This window comes from Leishmania braziliensis, chromosome 30, assembly GCF_000002845.2.
Source record: "Leishmania braziliensis MHOM/BR/75/M2904 complete genome, chromosome 30".
In the NCBI taxonomy this organism is placed as follows: Eukaryota; Euglenozoa; class Kinetoplastea; order Trypanosomatida; family Trypanosomatidae; genus Leishmania; species Leishmania braziliensis.
In genome coordinates, this window is record NC_009322.2 from 424,819 (window position 1) to 438,887 (window position 14,069).

The 14,069-nt window shown below is 58.8% G+C and overlaps 4 protein-coding genes across 4 annotated transcripts; all 4 read left to right on the forward strand.

The window, feature by feature from the left end:
• Positions 1-778: 778 nt before the first annotated feature.
• Positions 779-3,799, forward strand: LBRM_30_1320 (putative ubiquitin hydrolase; the record flags this gene model as incomplete). Its single annotated transcript, XM_001566712.2, has 1 exon — positions 779-3,799. One exon carries the CDS (start codon positions 779-781, stop codon positions 3,797-3,799), a length of 3,021 nt encoding a protein of 1,006 aa, XP_001566762.1.
• A 1,406-nt stretch (positions 3,800-5,205) lies between these two features.
• LBRM_30_1330 (putative small nuclear ribonucleoprotein polypeptide e) lies at positions 5,206-5,466 on the forward strand (the record flags this gene model as incomplete). The annotated part of the gene is made up of 1 exon (XM_001566713.2): positions 5,206-5,466. The coding sequence occupies one exon, from the start codon at positions 5,206-5,208 to the stop codon at positions 5,464-5,466; it is 261 nt and encodes an 86-aa protein (XP_001566763.2).
• A 971-nt stretch (positions 5,467-6,437) lies between these two features.
• On the forward strand, positions 6,438-9,278 carry LBRM_30_1340 (hypothetical protein, unknown function; the record flags this gene model as incomplete). The annotated part of the gene is made up of 1 exon (XM_001566714.1): positions 6,438-9,278. One exon carries the CDS (start codon positions 6,438-6,440, stop codon positions 9,276-9,278), a length of 2,841 nt encoding a protein of 946 aa, XP_001566764.1.
• A 2,118-nt stretch (positions 9,279-11,396) lies between these two features.
• Positions 11,397-13,571, forward strand: LBRM_30_1350 (conserved hypothetical protein; the record flags this gene model as incomplete). Its single annotated transcript, XM_001566715.1, has 1 exon — positions 11,397-13,571. The coding sequence occupies one exon, from the start codon at positions 11,397-11,399 to the stop codon at positions 13,569-13,571; it is 2,175 nt and encodes a 724-aa protein (XP_001566765.1).
• Between the last annotated feature and the right edge of the window lie 498 nt (positions 13,572-14,069).

The following is a 14,069-nucleotide window of genomic DNA, read 5'->3' on the forward strand; positions in this document are numbered from 1 at the left end:
CCGCGGCACCAGCGCGCCACCCCTGGTGGGGACCGGGCCAAGTGCCTGTGGCGCGGAGAGGTCAGGGCGATTCACCGACACGGCTGTCCGCGGCCAGGTCCCTGGACGGCGTGGCGTCGGAGCATCCTGCACCAGCGAGCACGTTTGTGTCGCCCACATGATGGGCAGGGTGTCGGCGTGACTCGAGCGTACCCCACCCCGAGGGGGATGCACCGGGTTGGCGGCCGGCCTAGTGGGCGCGGCTGCGCGGCGGCTTGAGATGCGTGGCGTGGGCAGCGTCTGCGGCAGGGTTCGTGCACCGATGACGGAGTTGGCGCATTGCTGTAGCACGCGTCTCGGACTGCCTTGCGCCAGGCGATGTGCCTGCGGCAGACCGGCGCACGTGGGGGGAGGGTGAGGGGGGACGGTGGAGCGGCGTTTGACCGCATGTGCTGTATATGGCAGATAATGGACATGGTGGAGGCGCCCATGCACAAAACATCTGGTGTTGCTGGGCACACTGTGCGTGGGTTTGTCTCCGTGCTGCTGCACACCTTCCTTCCAGAGCCATGCATTTTCATACCCACCTCTATACACTTCTCTTCCTCTTGCTGCTTATGTTTCGTTTATTATTATCATTTCCCTTCAGTAGAGCAAGGCCCTCGCTGATTCAGCGGGCCTACACTTCGGCAAGCTGTCGATCTCACCCATCATCTTCACCGGCCCCACGAGTGCCGGTGCAGCCTCCAGGACAGCCAGCAGGCAGTCCTCCTTGCTCGAGCCACGCAACAAGAAGGGCATGTTATGCTGCTGTGTCCTGGAGGTGGACCTCGATATTTTCCGTGGAGTCTTCATAGAGCAATGGCTGAACGGGAAGAGGCACAGCAGTTGCCAAGAGGCGCTCTTCTTCTGCACGACATGCGGTCCACCAGCGGTGCAGGAGTCGCTAAAGGGACTTTCGGGTAGCGGCAGCAGCGGTGGCTCCAACCGGCGCAACAACCACACAGCCAGGAAGAGCACCCCAGAGAAAAAAAGCTCTGCCGGAAAGTCCACCTTTGGCACAACGCTGAGGAAGTTGTTTGGCGCGTCGAAGAGCAGCTCCAAAGCGGATCTGATCACCCTTTCGTCCAAGCAGCACGCTGGCTACCACACACGGGAGTCCGGCACTCGCATTATATCAGCAGAGGAGGAGGAACTCCCAATCACACCACGGACGGAGAAGGAGCTGTACCTGTGCGTGACCTGTGGATCATGTTACTGTCGCGACCACGCTTGCGACCACCACTACAGTCGTCAGCAGCGCAGCAATGTGACGGGTGGCGACGACCAGGAAGCGCAACAGAAGGGCTATCCGTACCACTCCTTCTTTATCGGCGTCCCAAGCTTTGTGAGTACGCACCCTTTCCACACACTACCGGAGACGTCGTGGGGGCTGCTTTTCCCCACGGTGACGGTGCGCGAGATCGAGGAAGGCACAGCCAACTTGTCAAAGCCGCTCCCTTTCTATGAGCACTTCGAGGAAATTTGTGACGCCAGCGCTGCCTGCGGGGCGAGTGCTTCACATGTAAGCGGCATCATGACTTCCAACAGTTACAGCTTCAACCGCGGCAGGAATGCAGCAGGCGGTTCCTCCAGCGCGGCGCATACACGCGTGAGCACGTACAGCAGCAGCGGCTACCTCGACTGCACGTCACAGCTACATTCGAAGGTGAGCAGCTACGTCGATAGAAAGGAGGACTGCTCCCCAACGCGTCGACCTGCCCTGCTTACCCCCATCGGGGCCCACAACCTCCTCTCTCCGCCAGAGTTCCACTCCTCCCCGCCCGAGAACTGGTCGTATCTCACGTTCTGTGCCCGATGCACCGACCGACAGGCGGTGCGACTGCATGGCAAGCAGTACGACAGCGAAATCACACGTCACCTCCATCTGCGCCGGCTGGGGCATCTCACAGCGCTACTTGCGTACTTCCTTTATCGTGGGGTGCGTCTTGAAGTACCGGCGGCGTTCTTGGAGTACTCCGCAAAGAAGCACGTACAGCAGGTGGAGCGGCAACGCAGCCAGCAGCGCGCGCACAGATTGACTGAGATGCAGCGTGTTGGTCGCGCCTCGGAGCTTGTCTGCGGGCTGGAGGTGATGGGGACGGCAGGCGCGCCCAACACAAGCCCTATCGGCGGCGATGTGGACACGTCGCCGCCGACGGCGAGCGTGACGAGTGGCTTAGGCCTGCTGTCACGCACAGAGACGGACCACGTCATAACCCGTGCGGCGATCTGCGGCTTTTCCAACGAGAGCTACTTTTGCTACATGAACTCGGTGCTGCAGTGCCTGCTGCGGTGCCGCATCTTTGCAAGTCCACTGCTGCACCTCGACTTGTCCAAGAGCCCTGGTAAGCTTACCACGTCCATGGCGCGTTTGCTTCACCAGTTGCCGCACCAGACGTACCAGGATGTGCGGAACGGCGCCGTCTTTGCGTTCGTGCGCTCACTGCGGGCGCAAATTTGCCACGTCAATGTGCTCTTCGAAGAGGATGAGCAGCAGGATGCCCAAGAGTTTCTCTTAACATTGCTCAACGGCATCGAGGATGAGTTCAATAAGGGAAAGAGCGAAGAGGAGAAGAAGACAACGCGCTGTATCAGCTTCGAGGGCACGCTACTTTCCGAGGTCATGTGTTCCCAATGCAAGCACTGCGTTCCACGCAACGAAATGTTCATGTCCCTCTCCATCCCCATCGAAAAGAGCATCGAGGACGGTATTGCGTCGCTCTTCGCGCCGACCACGCTGCACGGCAAGGACCGCTACGCGTGCGAGACCTGTTTCCGGAAGCTTTCGCCGAAAGAGCAGCAGGGGCACAACGCCCTTGCCGCTTTCCAGGCGGAGGCGGAGAGGAGGGCCAAGTCAGATGGGAAGAAGCTCACCAGGGAGCAGGTAGAGGAGCGCGTGTACGCCAACTCGCTCTATAGGGAGGCCGAGGTGCGCACTTCGCTCTCCCACCTTGGGGGCAGCCTTGCGGTGCATCTTCTTCGCTTCCACTACGACCCAGAGGCACAGGACTTTATAAAGGTGGTCACACCGGTGCGCATCTCACTCACTCTTGACCTCACCCCGTACGTCAGCCACGAGGTTGTGGAGGACTACAAGCGCATGGAGAAGATCTATCTCTTGCAGCGCCGCTTCCCAAACGTGTCGGAGAGGCTGCTCAGCAAGTACCTAAGCCACGCTAAGTATGACGTCAAGGTGGCCACGCAGAGGCTACTGGATGACGGTCACAGGGTAGCCGAGACGACGGACTCGCGGCAGAACAGCAGCATCCTCTCTAGCCTCAGCCACACTGGAGTGAGGTCAGACAAAGTGGTAGGCGACGACGGGTCTGAGGACGTGGCTGGCTGCGGCAGCATCTTTGGTGACCCCTCTGACGTCAACTCCTCTTTCGCTGTGTCGTCGCTTCCCAACAACCCCAACAGCAATCAAAACGTCTCTGCCAAAACGACGGCCAGGTCGGGCGCACGCGCTGACAGAGGAGGTGGGAAGGCAACACTGCCCGAGTGCACCCCGATGACCCCTGCAACTATTTGCGCTATTAGTCGCGACGAATTCGACCCATTTGGCGAGCGCATCCCCCCGAAGCCATCGTTAGTGCGTCACCTGGTCGGCATCGTTGCGCATCGCGGCTCGCTACACGGGGGCCACTACATCGCCTTCGTGCGCCACCTCACTCACCCGCATGTCTGGTTTCGCTGCGACGACGAGGACGTCGACGTGGTGGAGGAGAAGTACGTGCTCGATCACGAAGCAGAGGTGTACCTCGCCTTCTACGAGTAGGCAGGCACGTTGTCAAGCGTGTAGTGTCCGTATCAAGTAGTCCGGGGCATGGATGGCCCTGGCTGCTATGGAGAGTCCTGATACAGACGAGAGGTCAGCGGCCAACCACGCGTCCGCCTGTCGTACATAAGAGTCTCTCTCTATTTGTACATCGATGCTTCTTGCGCGCATCTCACTATGCTTTTTTTTGCTCACTTACTCATTTGACATCAATGCGAACCCGCTGTTCTTCAGCTCGTGCCTTGCGTGACTCTCTTCCCCACCCTCCGCCTCAGACTTCGCATAATTCTCTCCTCCTCTTCGCCGCGTTGCGTCCGAAATGAGGGCGCGCTGAGTGTGGGGAGGGGAGGGTGATGGGTGGTCGACTGCCATACAAAAGCGATTGGGGGGCGAGCGGAGGCCCGATTCGCATGTTGTGGCCTGTGCGGACAGCAAAGGGGGGTTTTCTTTCCGTTTTATATTTGCTTGTCGGTGTTGCTCAAATCGCCACGCTCTGTTTTCCTATTTTGTCGAAGTGTTAATTGCATCTGCCCGCTTGCCGAACGTGTATATATATATGCTTTGTATAAATGGGGGAGGGCTGTGTAGGTCTGTTCGCTGGATCGTTTCGTTGTCTGTTCGACAGTGTGCTTCTTTTGCTTCTCTTTTTTCACCGCCTTCTCCCCTGTGTGAGTCTGGGGGGGGAGGGGGGGAGCCGAGCGACTCGTACAATAGAAAGCTTGGAGAAGGCGTCCATCCATACGCAGAGAGAGAAAGAGAGCCGCCTATAAGAGGTGCGTAGAGAGGGCGGGAGAGGAGGGGAGGGGAGAGGCGTCGCAATGAACAGATGTATGCTGGGTGGGTAACAGCCTGTTTTATTCACGCAGACATCAACGATGGCTTCTCTTTTTCAGCGCGTTCGCCTTCGCTGTACTTTCCCGTACGCTCTCCTCCGTACGCTCTTGCTCCTTTCTCTGCAAGATTGTGTTCGGTGAGAGAGGGTAAGCGAAGACCTCGCAACACCCCTCACCTGTGTGTGGTGTGCGAGGTGCCTTTTTCACACAGCGTTGCGGATTTCAGTGATTAATGATGCTTCCTTATCCGAACTAATGTAGATCGAGTGCTGCCTACGCTTGCACTGTACCATCATCTCTCTTTTCCCTCTGCTCCTCTCGTGTGCTGCTGCTACCTTTCCGTCTCCCACCACCCCAACATTGCCACGGTGGTGACCACTACGTAACGCATCATCGGCCACAAACACAAAATAGAGCCCTCCGCTGAGAGAAGAAATCGAGCACTGCCGTGTGTGTTGCCATTGCATTTCTACACGGAGCCCTGCTGGAGAAAAATCGCTTTCAAGCCGAAGCAAGAGAGAGAGAGAGAGACCACAACAACAGCAACCACCACCACAACAGGCTGCGGTTCCCATGAGCTCCCTCACACGCCAAATGGAGAACCCCACGGGGGTGGTGCACCGCTTCATGCAGAGCCATCAGCGTGTGTGCGTGTGGCTGGTGCACGATTCGCATACGCGCCTGGAGGGAAACCTGCTCGGCTACGACGAGTTTATGAATGTCGTGCTGGGTGACACGACCGAGACAAACCTACGAAACGACAAGAGATACAATCTTGGCAAGATCTTGCTACGTAGCGACAACGTGGGCGTGATCCACCCCATCGGTGTTTAAAGCTGAAGCAACCCCTCAGCATCAATGGCCTCTTCATCCAGTGGAGGAGTTTCTTATCTTTATGTGCGACGCACAGCGATGGCCTGCTGGCAGTCGGGGGGAGGAAGGTAGGTGCTGCCGTGTTGTCGTTTTGGTGTTGATGCGTACGTGTGTGTGCGCGAGTGGCCGAGGAGGTTTCTTTTTCGCGCGCGCGCGCGTGTGTGTGTGTGTGTGTGTGTGTGTGTGTGTGTGTGTGTGTGCTGGAGTATCATCTGCGTGGAAGAGGAGGAGGAGGAGAAGGGGGCAAGGTTGATAGTGAGGCGGTGGATGGATGCTATTCGACCCCTCTCACCCCCCGTCCTGTCTTTGCCATCGTTCTCCCACCTTGTCCTTTTTCCTGCTGCAGTCTCTCCTGTGCGTCCACCACTTCACGTGTCTTAACAAGGAAGAAGAGGCAGCAACGAAAATAGACAACAACCGCAACAGCAGAAAAAACAACACATCCACACCCACAAAATCAGCCAAAGCAAAGGCGGTGTGGCGCACCTTTGGGGTCGTGGCTGACGTGCTCACCTGTAGTGTGCCTGCGCTGTCTCTTTTTTCGGGGTTTGTTGTTGTTCTTGTTTCGTTTTGCTTGTGGCGCTACAATTCAGCGACTCGCCAGTGATGGTTATCAGCGCTGGAGGATTGCTACTGCTACGCTAGGATGTCTTTGCAGTGCTTTTCTGCGCGCACCGACCGTCACTCCGCTGGTGTGTAGCGTCGACGCTGGAGCTCAGCTTCTACTACTCTCCTCCCAAATCGCTTGTCTATCTTCCCTCTCCCCTTTTTTACCCCTTGCTGTGATTTCGCGGAGCCGCTGGTGTGCTGTCGCCATATGTGCGCTGTATTTTACCCATGCTCAGATACCAAGGCATTTACCTCCACACTTGTGTCCCTCTCTCTGGGTAAATCTGCGCGCACACACTAGCGAGAGTGTGCGCGCCTCAGCAATGGGCGTAGGAGTGTTTACAATGCGGCCCACGGGCTCCGCTGGGATCGGGCCCAAATCCAACGCAACAAGGTCAGCAGTACTGCCACTCTCGTCGGAGGAGCGCGTGGAGGCACTCTCAGTGACGACGCCGCCGCCAGCTGCTGCTAATACAGCTGTCACCGCACCAGCCCCTCCTACCACTCAGAACACTTCAAACCCTCGAAAGCTCCTCACGGATACCCAAGCGGCGCGTGCAGTGCTTGTGCCTGCAGCGGTACCTGCGCCACTCGCCGCGCCGCAGCCGCATCGTCGCTTCCCTCCCTACCCTAGGGAGACCTCGACGTTGGCCACACCTCCTCCAGCGGAAATCTTGTCTGCGCCTCCGGCCGTAGCTGAGACCGCTGTCAAGAGGCTCCGCAAAGAGGGCTGCGTTACCGAGGCCCCGCACTCGGCGCAGGCAGTGCTGTTTGCACGGGCGGAGGAGGGACACCATGACGCCGCTGGTGGTGCTATCGCTGGTGTGAATTGCCTTTGTCGAAGGTCTAGCCACGGCACCGCTGTCGCCACCAACTTCAAGATGAAGAATGGCGAGGATGCCAAGTTTAATGCAAAGACATCAGACGAGGGACGACGAGGTGGCGCGCCTCTGCGCAGCGAAGGTGGCTTCTACAGCGAAGAGGAGATGGGGCAGTGCGCTACGTCCGCTGAATTATCTCCATCACCAGAGGCGCCGGAGGCAGAGGAGGTGACGGCGGCGGCGTGTGCATCAGTGGAGGCCACGGATCTCGCAGATGCTCCGGCTTTGCTTCCTCCTACTGGTGCTCCTTCTCAACTGCGCAGCACTTTCATAGCTTACCGCCCTGTAGCTCGCTCTGTCTCTCCGGGGCCAGGGCTTGGGCAGTACAAAGGACTTCCGCTCACGGCAGTGCAGGAAGTGCTGGAGTTGAAGCACAAAGTGTACCGTATCTGTCTCACCGGTGGCCCATGCGCTGGCAAGTCCACAATGCTCTCAGCGATTCAGGCAAAGATCCCGCAGCGCACCGGCTTCCGAGTCATGTGCGTGCCGGAGGCTGCTACGCTCCTCGTCAGTGGCGGGATGCAGTGGGATGGCAACCTTACCGTACCACAGCAGCTCGGGCTCCTTCGCACTCAGCTCGCCTTGGAGGACCAGTTCTACGCGCTCGCCGTGGCATCCAATGTGCCGACCATCATCGTATCTGACCGTGGCACGATGGACGGCCGCGCGTTCTGCACTGATGCGCAGTTCCAGGAAATCCTGCACGGCGTTGGTAGCACCATGGACGCGCTGCGTGACCGTTACGATGCCGTCATTCACATGGTCACCGCCGCCGATGGGGCGGAGGAGTTCTACAACCTTGACAACCCGGCGCGGTACGAGGACCTCGACGGCGCACGCACCTCCGATGTTCGCCTACGGGAGATGTATGTTGGTCACCCCATGTTCCGCCTGCTTGACAACTCCACCACCTTCGAGGACAAGATTGAGCGAGGACTGCAGGTGGTTGCCCAGGTGGTGCACAAGGAGCAGTGCGCGCCGGCGTTGCCCACTTACTACGTAGTACGCCGCTGTCCAGCTGAGCTTCCGGTGGCGTGCGCCACGTACACGACGTACACGACTGTACTGGGCAACAGCCAGATGAGCGACATCCGACTCCTAGTGAAGCGCGAGATGGCAGATGGGTCGACGATGCACTTCTTCAAGAGCGTACGCGAGTCTCCGTCGTCCGGCTCGGCTGCGTTGTCCTCGCGTGTTCCACCCCTCCAGACCTCGCGCACCAGCACTGGTGCCTCGTTCCGCAGCAGTCTGAGCATCCCGATGGGTAGCACAGCAACACCCATGCAGCGGCGCATTGAGAGCGCCCAGCGTATCAGCAGCCGTGAGTACGCGAGCTTGTGCAAGCACCGCGACTACACCCGCACTGAGGTGGTGATGAAGGCGACGCACTTCATCTTCGAGGGTGCCAACTATGAGTTGACGACACTGGTCGCACCAAGCTGGGCCGCAGGGCGTCAGACGCTGACAGTGGAAAGCTGCACGGTGCCGACGGCGCAGCAGCAGCAGCAGCAGGAAGAGGAGCATCGGCACGGCTCACGTCATGCTGCTCCGTTGACGCCGGCGCTGCGCCTCCCACCGTTTTTGGAGGTGGATCGTGAGGTGCCGGTGGAGAGCCTGACGACTGTCTTTCTCATCTCGCACAAAGAGACGGGTCCCCTCTACACGTCGCTGGCGTTTGCGCCTGTCTTCTCCCGTGCTGTGGTGACCGCCCTTGGTGCGCATGCCGACACGGAGAACATCCTGAGCAGCACGCTGAGTACACCTCGCGGCACGCCAGCGCTGCGTGCAGAGATGGACACGCTTCCCACTTCCCCCGTAGCTGCGGAGAAAAGGGAGGAAGAGAGGATGTCTACTAAAACTGCACCCTCGAGGGAGGGCGGCAGGCGAGTAGAGGACATGAAAAGCTCGGTGCCAGCAGCCGAACCGCCGCCGTTGCCGGCGCCTGCACGTCGCGGGCTTGCTCTGCTCGACGCCAATACACTTTCTATCTCCGCATCTGCGATCAAATCCGCCACGACCAAACTAGTGGGCGCATCTAACGTGAAAGGGCAGCCTTTGACGCCGCGCCGCGATGAATCAACCAGCATTGACATGGGCCACAACAGTGCTACCCCGACGAGCCCTTGCCTCGCCGTAGAGGAGGGGGATGTCGCCGAAACGACCACGGCGGCACCAGCAGGGGAGCGTCCGCAGCCAGAGAAGTTGATGGCGCGAGACCCCAAGTGCATCTTGCCCCCTATCAAGTCGAAAAAGGTGCCCACGGCAGCCTGCGTAGGCAACTAGGCGAGGGTGAGGAAGAGCTGCCACAGCGTCCCCACCCAAATCATCGGCAATGGTGCGGCTTCCTTCCCGTTTCTAAGACGAAGCAGACCAGCAATCCACGCATGCGCGCAAACCCCCCCCACACACACACACACCCACCCACCCACCGAAGAGTGGATGATGCGACTCTGGGGGGCGTTAGTAATTGTTTGAGGACAGAACGGAGAACACAGACATTGCAAAGACGAGCGGCGTTTCGTGCGGCGCCTCCGCCCTCGTTGGTCCTTCTTCTGCCATCTTGTCCCTTTCCATTTATCCCTTTTTAGACCGTTTTCCCTTCACCTTAGATGCCCACACACCGACCGTCCGAAGGACGCGCGCGCGCACACACACACATACATTAGCGCCGAAGGTCTTCCCCGTGCAGCCTGCCATGGCGATTACTGTGTGAGGCTTTCTCTTCTCCCCCTGTTTACTGTTCTTTCTTTTCAGTTGCACCTTCACGCTCTCCTTTAGGCTTCTCTACAGTCACTCACACGCACCTACAACACATCCGCTGTTGTTTTCTTCGTTTTTCATTTTCTCCTTCTGTTGACCTCTCTCACTCGACGTCACCTCTCTTTTCTTCCCCGTTCGTCTCTCTCCCTGGACTGCGTTGCAGCCAGACCGCACCGTTTCCGTGCCTTCTCGCCTCTCCCCTCTTGTGCCGCTTGTCTGATTCCGCCTCTCTCCTTCATATGGAGACGCGACGATCGAAAAGGTGTGGGAGGGAGAAGAGGGGGTGGTGGTGGTGGGGGCTACCGACAGCGAATGTGCCTTGGGGTGTGTACGGAGACAGAGAGCTATGTGTGTATGTGGGCGAGGCGTGAAGTGAATGGACTCCTCCTGTTGACCTCGAATGGGTGTTCTCCCCCTTTTTTCCCCCTATTCTCCCCTTTGTTTTACCTCAAATACGTCGCTTCCCCCTCCTCTCATTAGGCCGTATACACACACACACACACACACGCTCGCACAGTGCAAACAGGTGCGCGCAGCAGCGCGCCTCAGTTGCCAGACTCTGTCAAGTCGACACAACATGCACTGCACGTGTGTGCTGGTTGAGCCGGAGCGGTAGCAGCAGCCGCACCGAAGCTGAGCAGATGAAATGCGTGATCTAGGTTGGTAAGATGCGCTTTGTTGCTCTTCGCAGCTTTCCCTCTCCTGGTCTCTGTGTGTATAGAGTTGGCCTCCGCGCCGCTCCAGCTCCCCTCTCTCCCTTCCGATCCTCTTCCCCTCGCTCTCGCTCTTTCTCACTCGTGCTTGACTAACAGTTGATTTCTCCGCGAGTCTCTCCTCTTTCTCCGCTCCATCCTCGAGTTCGCTCACACACATACCGGGCATGCTGGACGAAGATACACGTCTCACATTGTTCCCCGCCTTTCCTCGTAGCATCACGGGTGCCTTTCTCTTTCCATTGCACTACAGGTGGTCAATGCCACACTTGCACCTGCAAAAGAGATGATTTTCAGTGCGACTAACACTTTCTGTAGGTACCACTACCCCCCACCCTCTGTCGCTCTTTCTCTCTCGTGCCCGAGGTCAAGTGCTTCGTTCCGCTCACACCATTTGTCCGCCTACACTCGTCGAGGGAAGCCTCGGTCGCGGTCTTTTTCCTCTGCCCTCTGTCTCTGAACCGGTAGTCCGATCTGGATTGAGTGAAGGGCGTGGGGTGCCGAGTAGGTGGCAGACGACTCGGCACGCACTGTGCAGGGATCGGCGCGCCGCTTGCCCTCTTCCGTAAAGCGCAGGCGAGCGCACGCGTGCACGCACGGGTACGGTAGCGCCTAACCCGCCAGCCTCGCTCTCTCCAGCTCAAATCACTCTTGTCTCTTGTCTCTCGTCTCTCGTCTCTCTTTTTTTCCCCTTGTCTGGGTGTGTTGCCCTTCCAGTGCTGCCTCTGCTGCTGACTCCGTGTGGGGGTCGCGCGTTACTTTCTGCACGTCTTGGGCACCCCAGCTGTCTTTCTGCTCACTGCTTCTCAATATTGTGTGTAGACAGACGAAGAACATCTGGGCGTCGCCGCTTGACCCCCATTCAGTGCCGAGGCTCCAGCCAAGGACTCAACAAACAGCAGCGAAAAGAAAAGAGGATATCATCGGCATGAGTGGAAGAAGGAATCGAAATCAAGCTGAAGGCGGCGGCGGCTGCTGTAACGCTGCGGGTGGCCTGAGCTCGGATGACAAGGAAGTCCCAGTGGAATGTCTCATCTGTGCTGACCCGTGCCGTGCGCTCTGCGTGTTCCAGTGCGGACACTACACATGCTACAGCTGTGGCTTGCGCATCCACAGCGTGAACAAGGGCAGCTGCCCGGTTTGCCGAAAGGAGGCGACCGAGATGCCGATCATTACGCAGAAGGTGAGTCGCGAGGAGGAGCAGTTCTCCGCTGAGGAGGTGGCGAGTATGCGGCGGGTCGTCACGACTGATCATTACCTGCGCTGCGTCATTGATTCTCCACAGCTCGCGTGCGAGATGGCGAAGCTGTACGAGTATACTTGCCCTATCGAGAGCTGCTGGTGCCAGGGATACCAAGATCCGTTTCTCAAAATCAACATGCTCAAGGATCACTTGTGGGTCGATCACGAGCTCGTGTATTGTGAAGTGTGTCTCCAGCACAGACCTGCCTTCTTGTGCGAGCAAGTGGCCTACTCTAGTACTGCCCTGCAGCACCACATGGAGGGGCGGTGCCGACATGACCGGTCGTCGTTCACAGGCCACCCACCGTGTCGCTTCTGCAAGCGCACGAACCGGTTCTACGATGGTGAATCGCTGCTGAAGCACATGCAGCAGCAGCACTACACGTGTGATGTGTGCAATCGAGGTCAGTTCACCTTTACCTTTTACGCCAGTCGCCAAAAGCTTGACCAGCACTTTCAGATGTGCCACAAGATATGCGACCATCCCGACTGTGCGTCGCTTGATTTGATGATGCGTGTGTTCGGCAACGAGATTGACCTGATGGTGCACAAGCAGCGCGTCCATGGCGTCAAGGCGAAGGTGACGTTCTCGCCAGCCATGTTCGGCGAAGCATCAAGCGCGCCAGCGGGCAGCGGCTCTACCGGCACCGCGCCGGCGACGGCGTCGAACGCAAACGTGATTCAGATTACGTTTGATCACATTTTCCGCGTAGAGACGGTGGCTATGATGCCAACCAAGGAGAACTGTCACGGTGGCGGTCGCCATGGAGGTGGTGGTGGTGGCCAACGGAGCGTAGATACAGTGCACGCCCCGGAGGAGAACGGCATTCCGTTGTACTACTTGCACAGCGACACCTTACCGATCCTCACCCGCCCTGTTGCAAGCGACGCCGGCACAGCAAGCATCTCAGCGCGCTCCGGTGGGGCGTGGAGAAACGACACGAGAAGTGACCCCTCCTTCTCCGCCTTCGCCATCGCTGAGGATATGCGCAACTACAACGTTAGGAACAAGCTCCCGACGGATAGGAAGCAGCTTGAGCAGCGCCTGAACGACATGCTGAGCAAACACTTGCGCTCGCCAGTCGCCTACGCACAGTTCCGCAGCTACACTCGGGATTTCATGGAATCAGCAATGCTGACCTCCAAGTATTACGACGTGCTCGCGAGAGAGTGCTTTCCTAACCCACAGGTGTTTCATGGCGTGTTCCCGTTGATTGTAGCGACCGTGCCAGTGGCGGCGAAGCAGGCAGCCTTGCAGGAGGTGCATAAGATGCGCATGGCCCCTGAGATGCAGCGCATTGCTCGGGCTCGCGAGGAGGACGCGCGGAAAGAGGCAGAGGCACGCACAGCTGCGGCATCTGCCGAGGAGGTGCGGAACTGCAAAGCTGAAAAGAACAACAGCAACAATAATGGCGGCAACAAGAAAAGCGCGCCAGCAGGTGCGCCGTCTCCCTTTGGAAGGAAGAACGCCAAGGGAGAGGGAGGCCGGCAGAATGCATGGCTGACGACGGATACGCGGTCCAAGTTCGGTGTCAGCAGCGCCGCGCCAGCACAACATCAGGATCCCTTTCTTAATGCCAACGCCATCTCACCAACGACGTTGGCGCCGTCTGCAGCGGCATCCCTGAAGTCGAACTCGAACAGCGGCCCGCGCGCATGGGGGTCTGCTACGGTCACCTCGTTGGGCCCGTCTTCCATCACGCCTGCTGCAGCCTCGGCGCCAGTGTCTACAGCAGTCCATGTGGGGGGAGGACTGGTCATCAATGAAGAGACGTTCCCGTCCTTACCGAACAACGGTATTCGTCGTGACCCAATCAGCAAGGCGCAGCGGGCAAAACCGAACGCGTGGTTTAAGCGGTAAGAGAGAGAGTGACTGACTGCCTCCTCCTCATTAGCACCTTAGCCTCCTCATACGCAGTATCAACACCCCACGCGCACATTCTTTCCTCAACGTGCACACTCTCTGCCATATACAGCACATGCGGTCAAACGCCGCTCCACCGTCCCCCCTCACCCTCCCCCCATGTGCGCCGGTCTGCCGCAGGCACATCGCCTGGCGCAAGGCAGTCCGAGACGCGTGCTACAGCAATGCGCCAACTCCGTCATCGGTGCACGACCCCTGCCGCAGACGCTGCCCACGCCACGCATCTCAAGCCGCCGCGCAGCCGCACCCACTAGGCCGGCCGCCAACCCGGTGCATCCCCCTCGGGGTGGGGTACGCTCGAGTCACACCGACACCCTGCCCATCATGTGGGCGACACAAACGTGCTCGCTGGTGCAGGGTGCTCCGACGCCACGCCGTCCAGGGACCTGGCCGCGGACAGCCGTGTCGGTGAATCGCCCTGACCTCTCCGCGCCA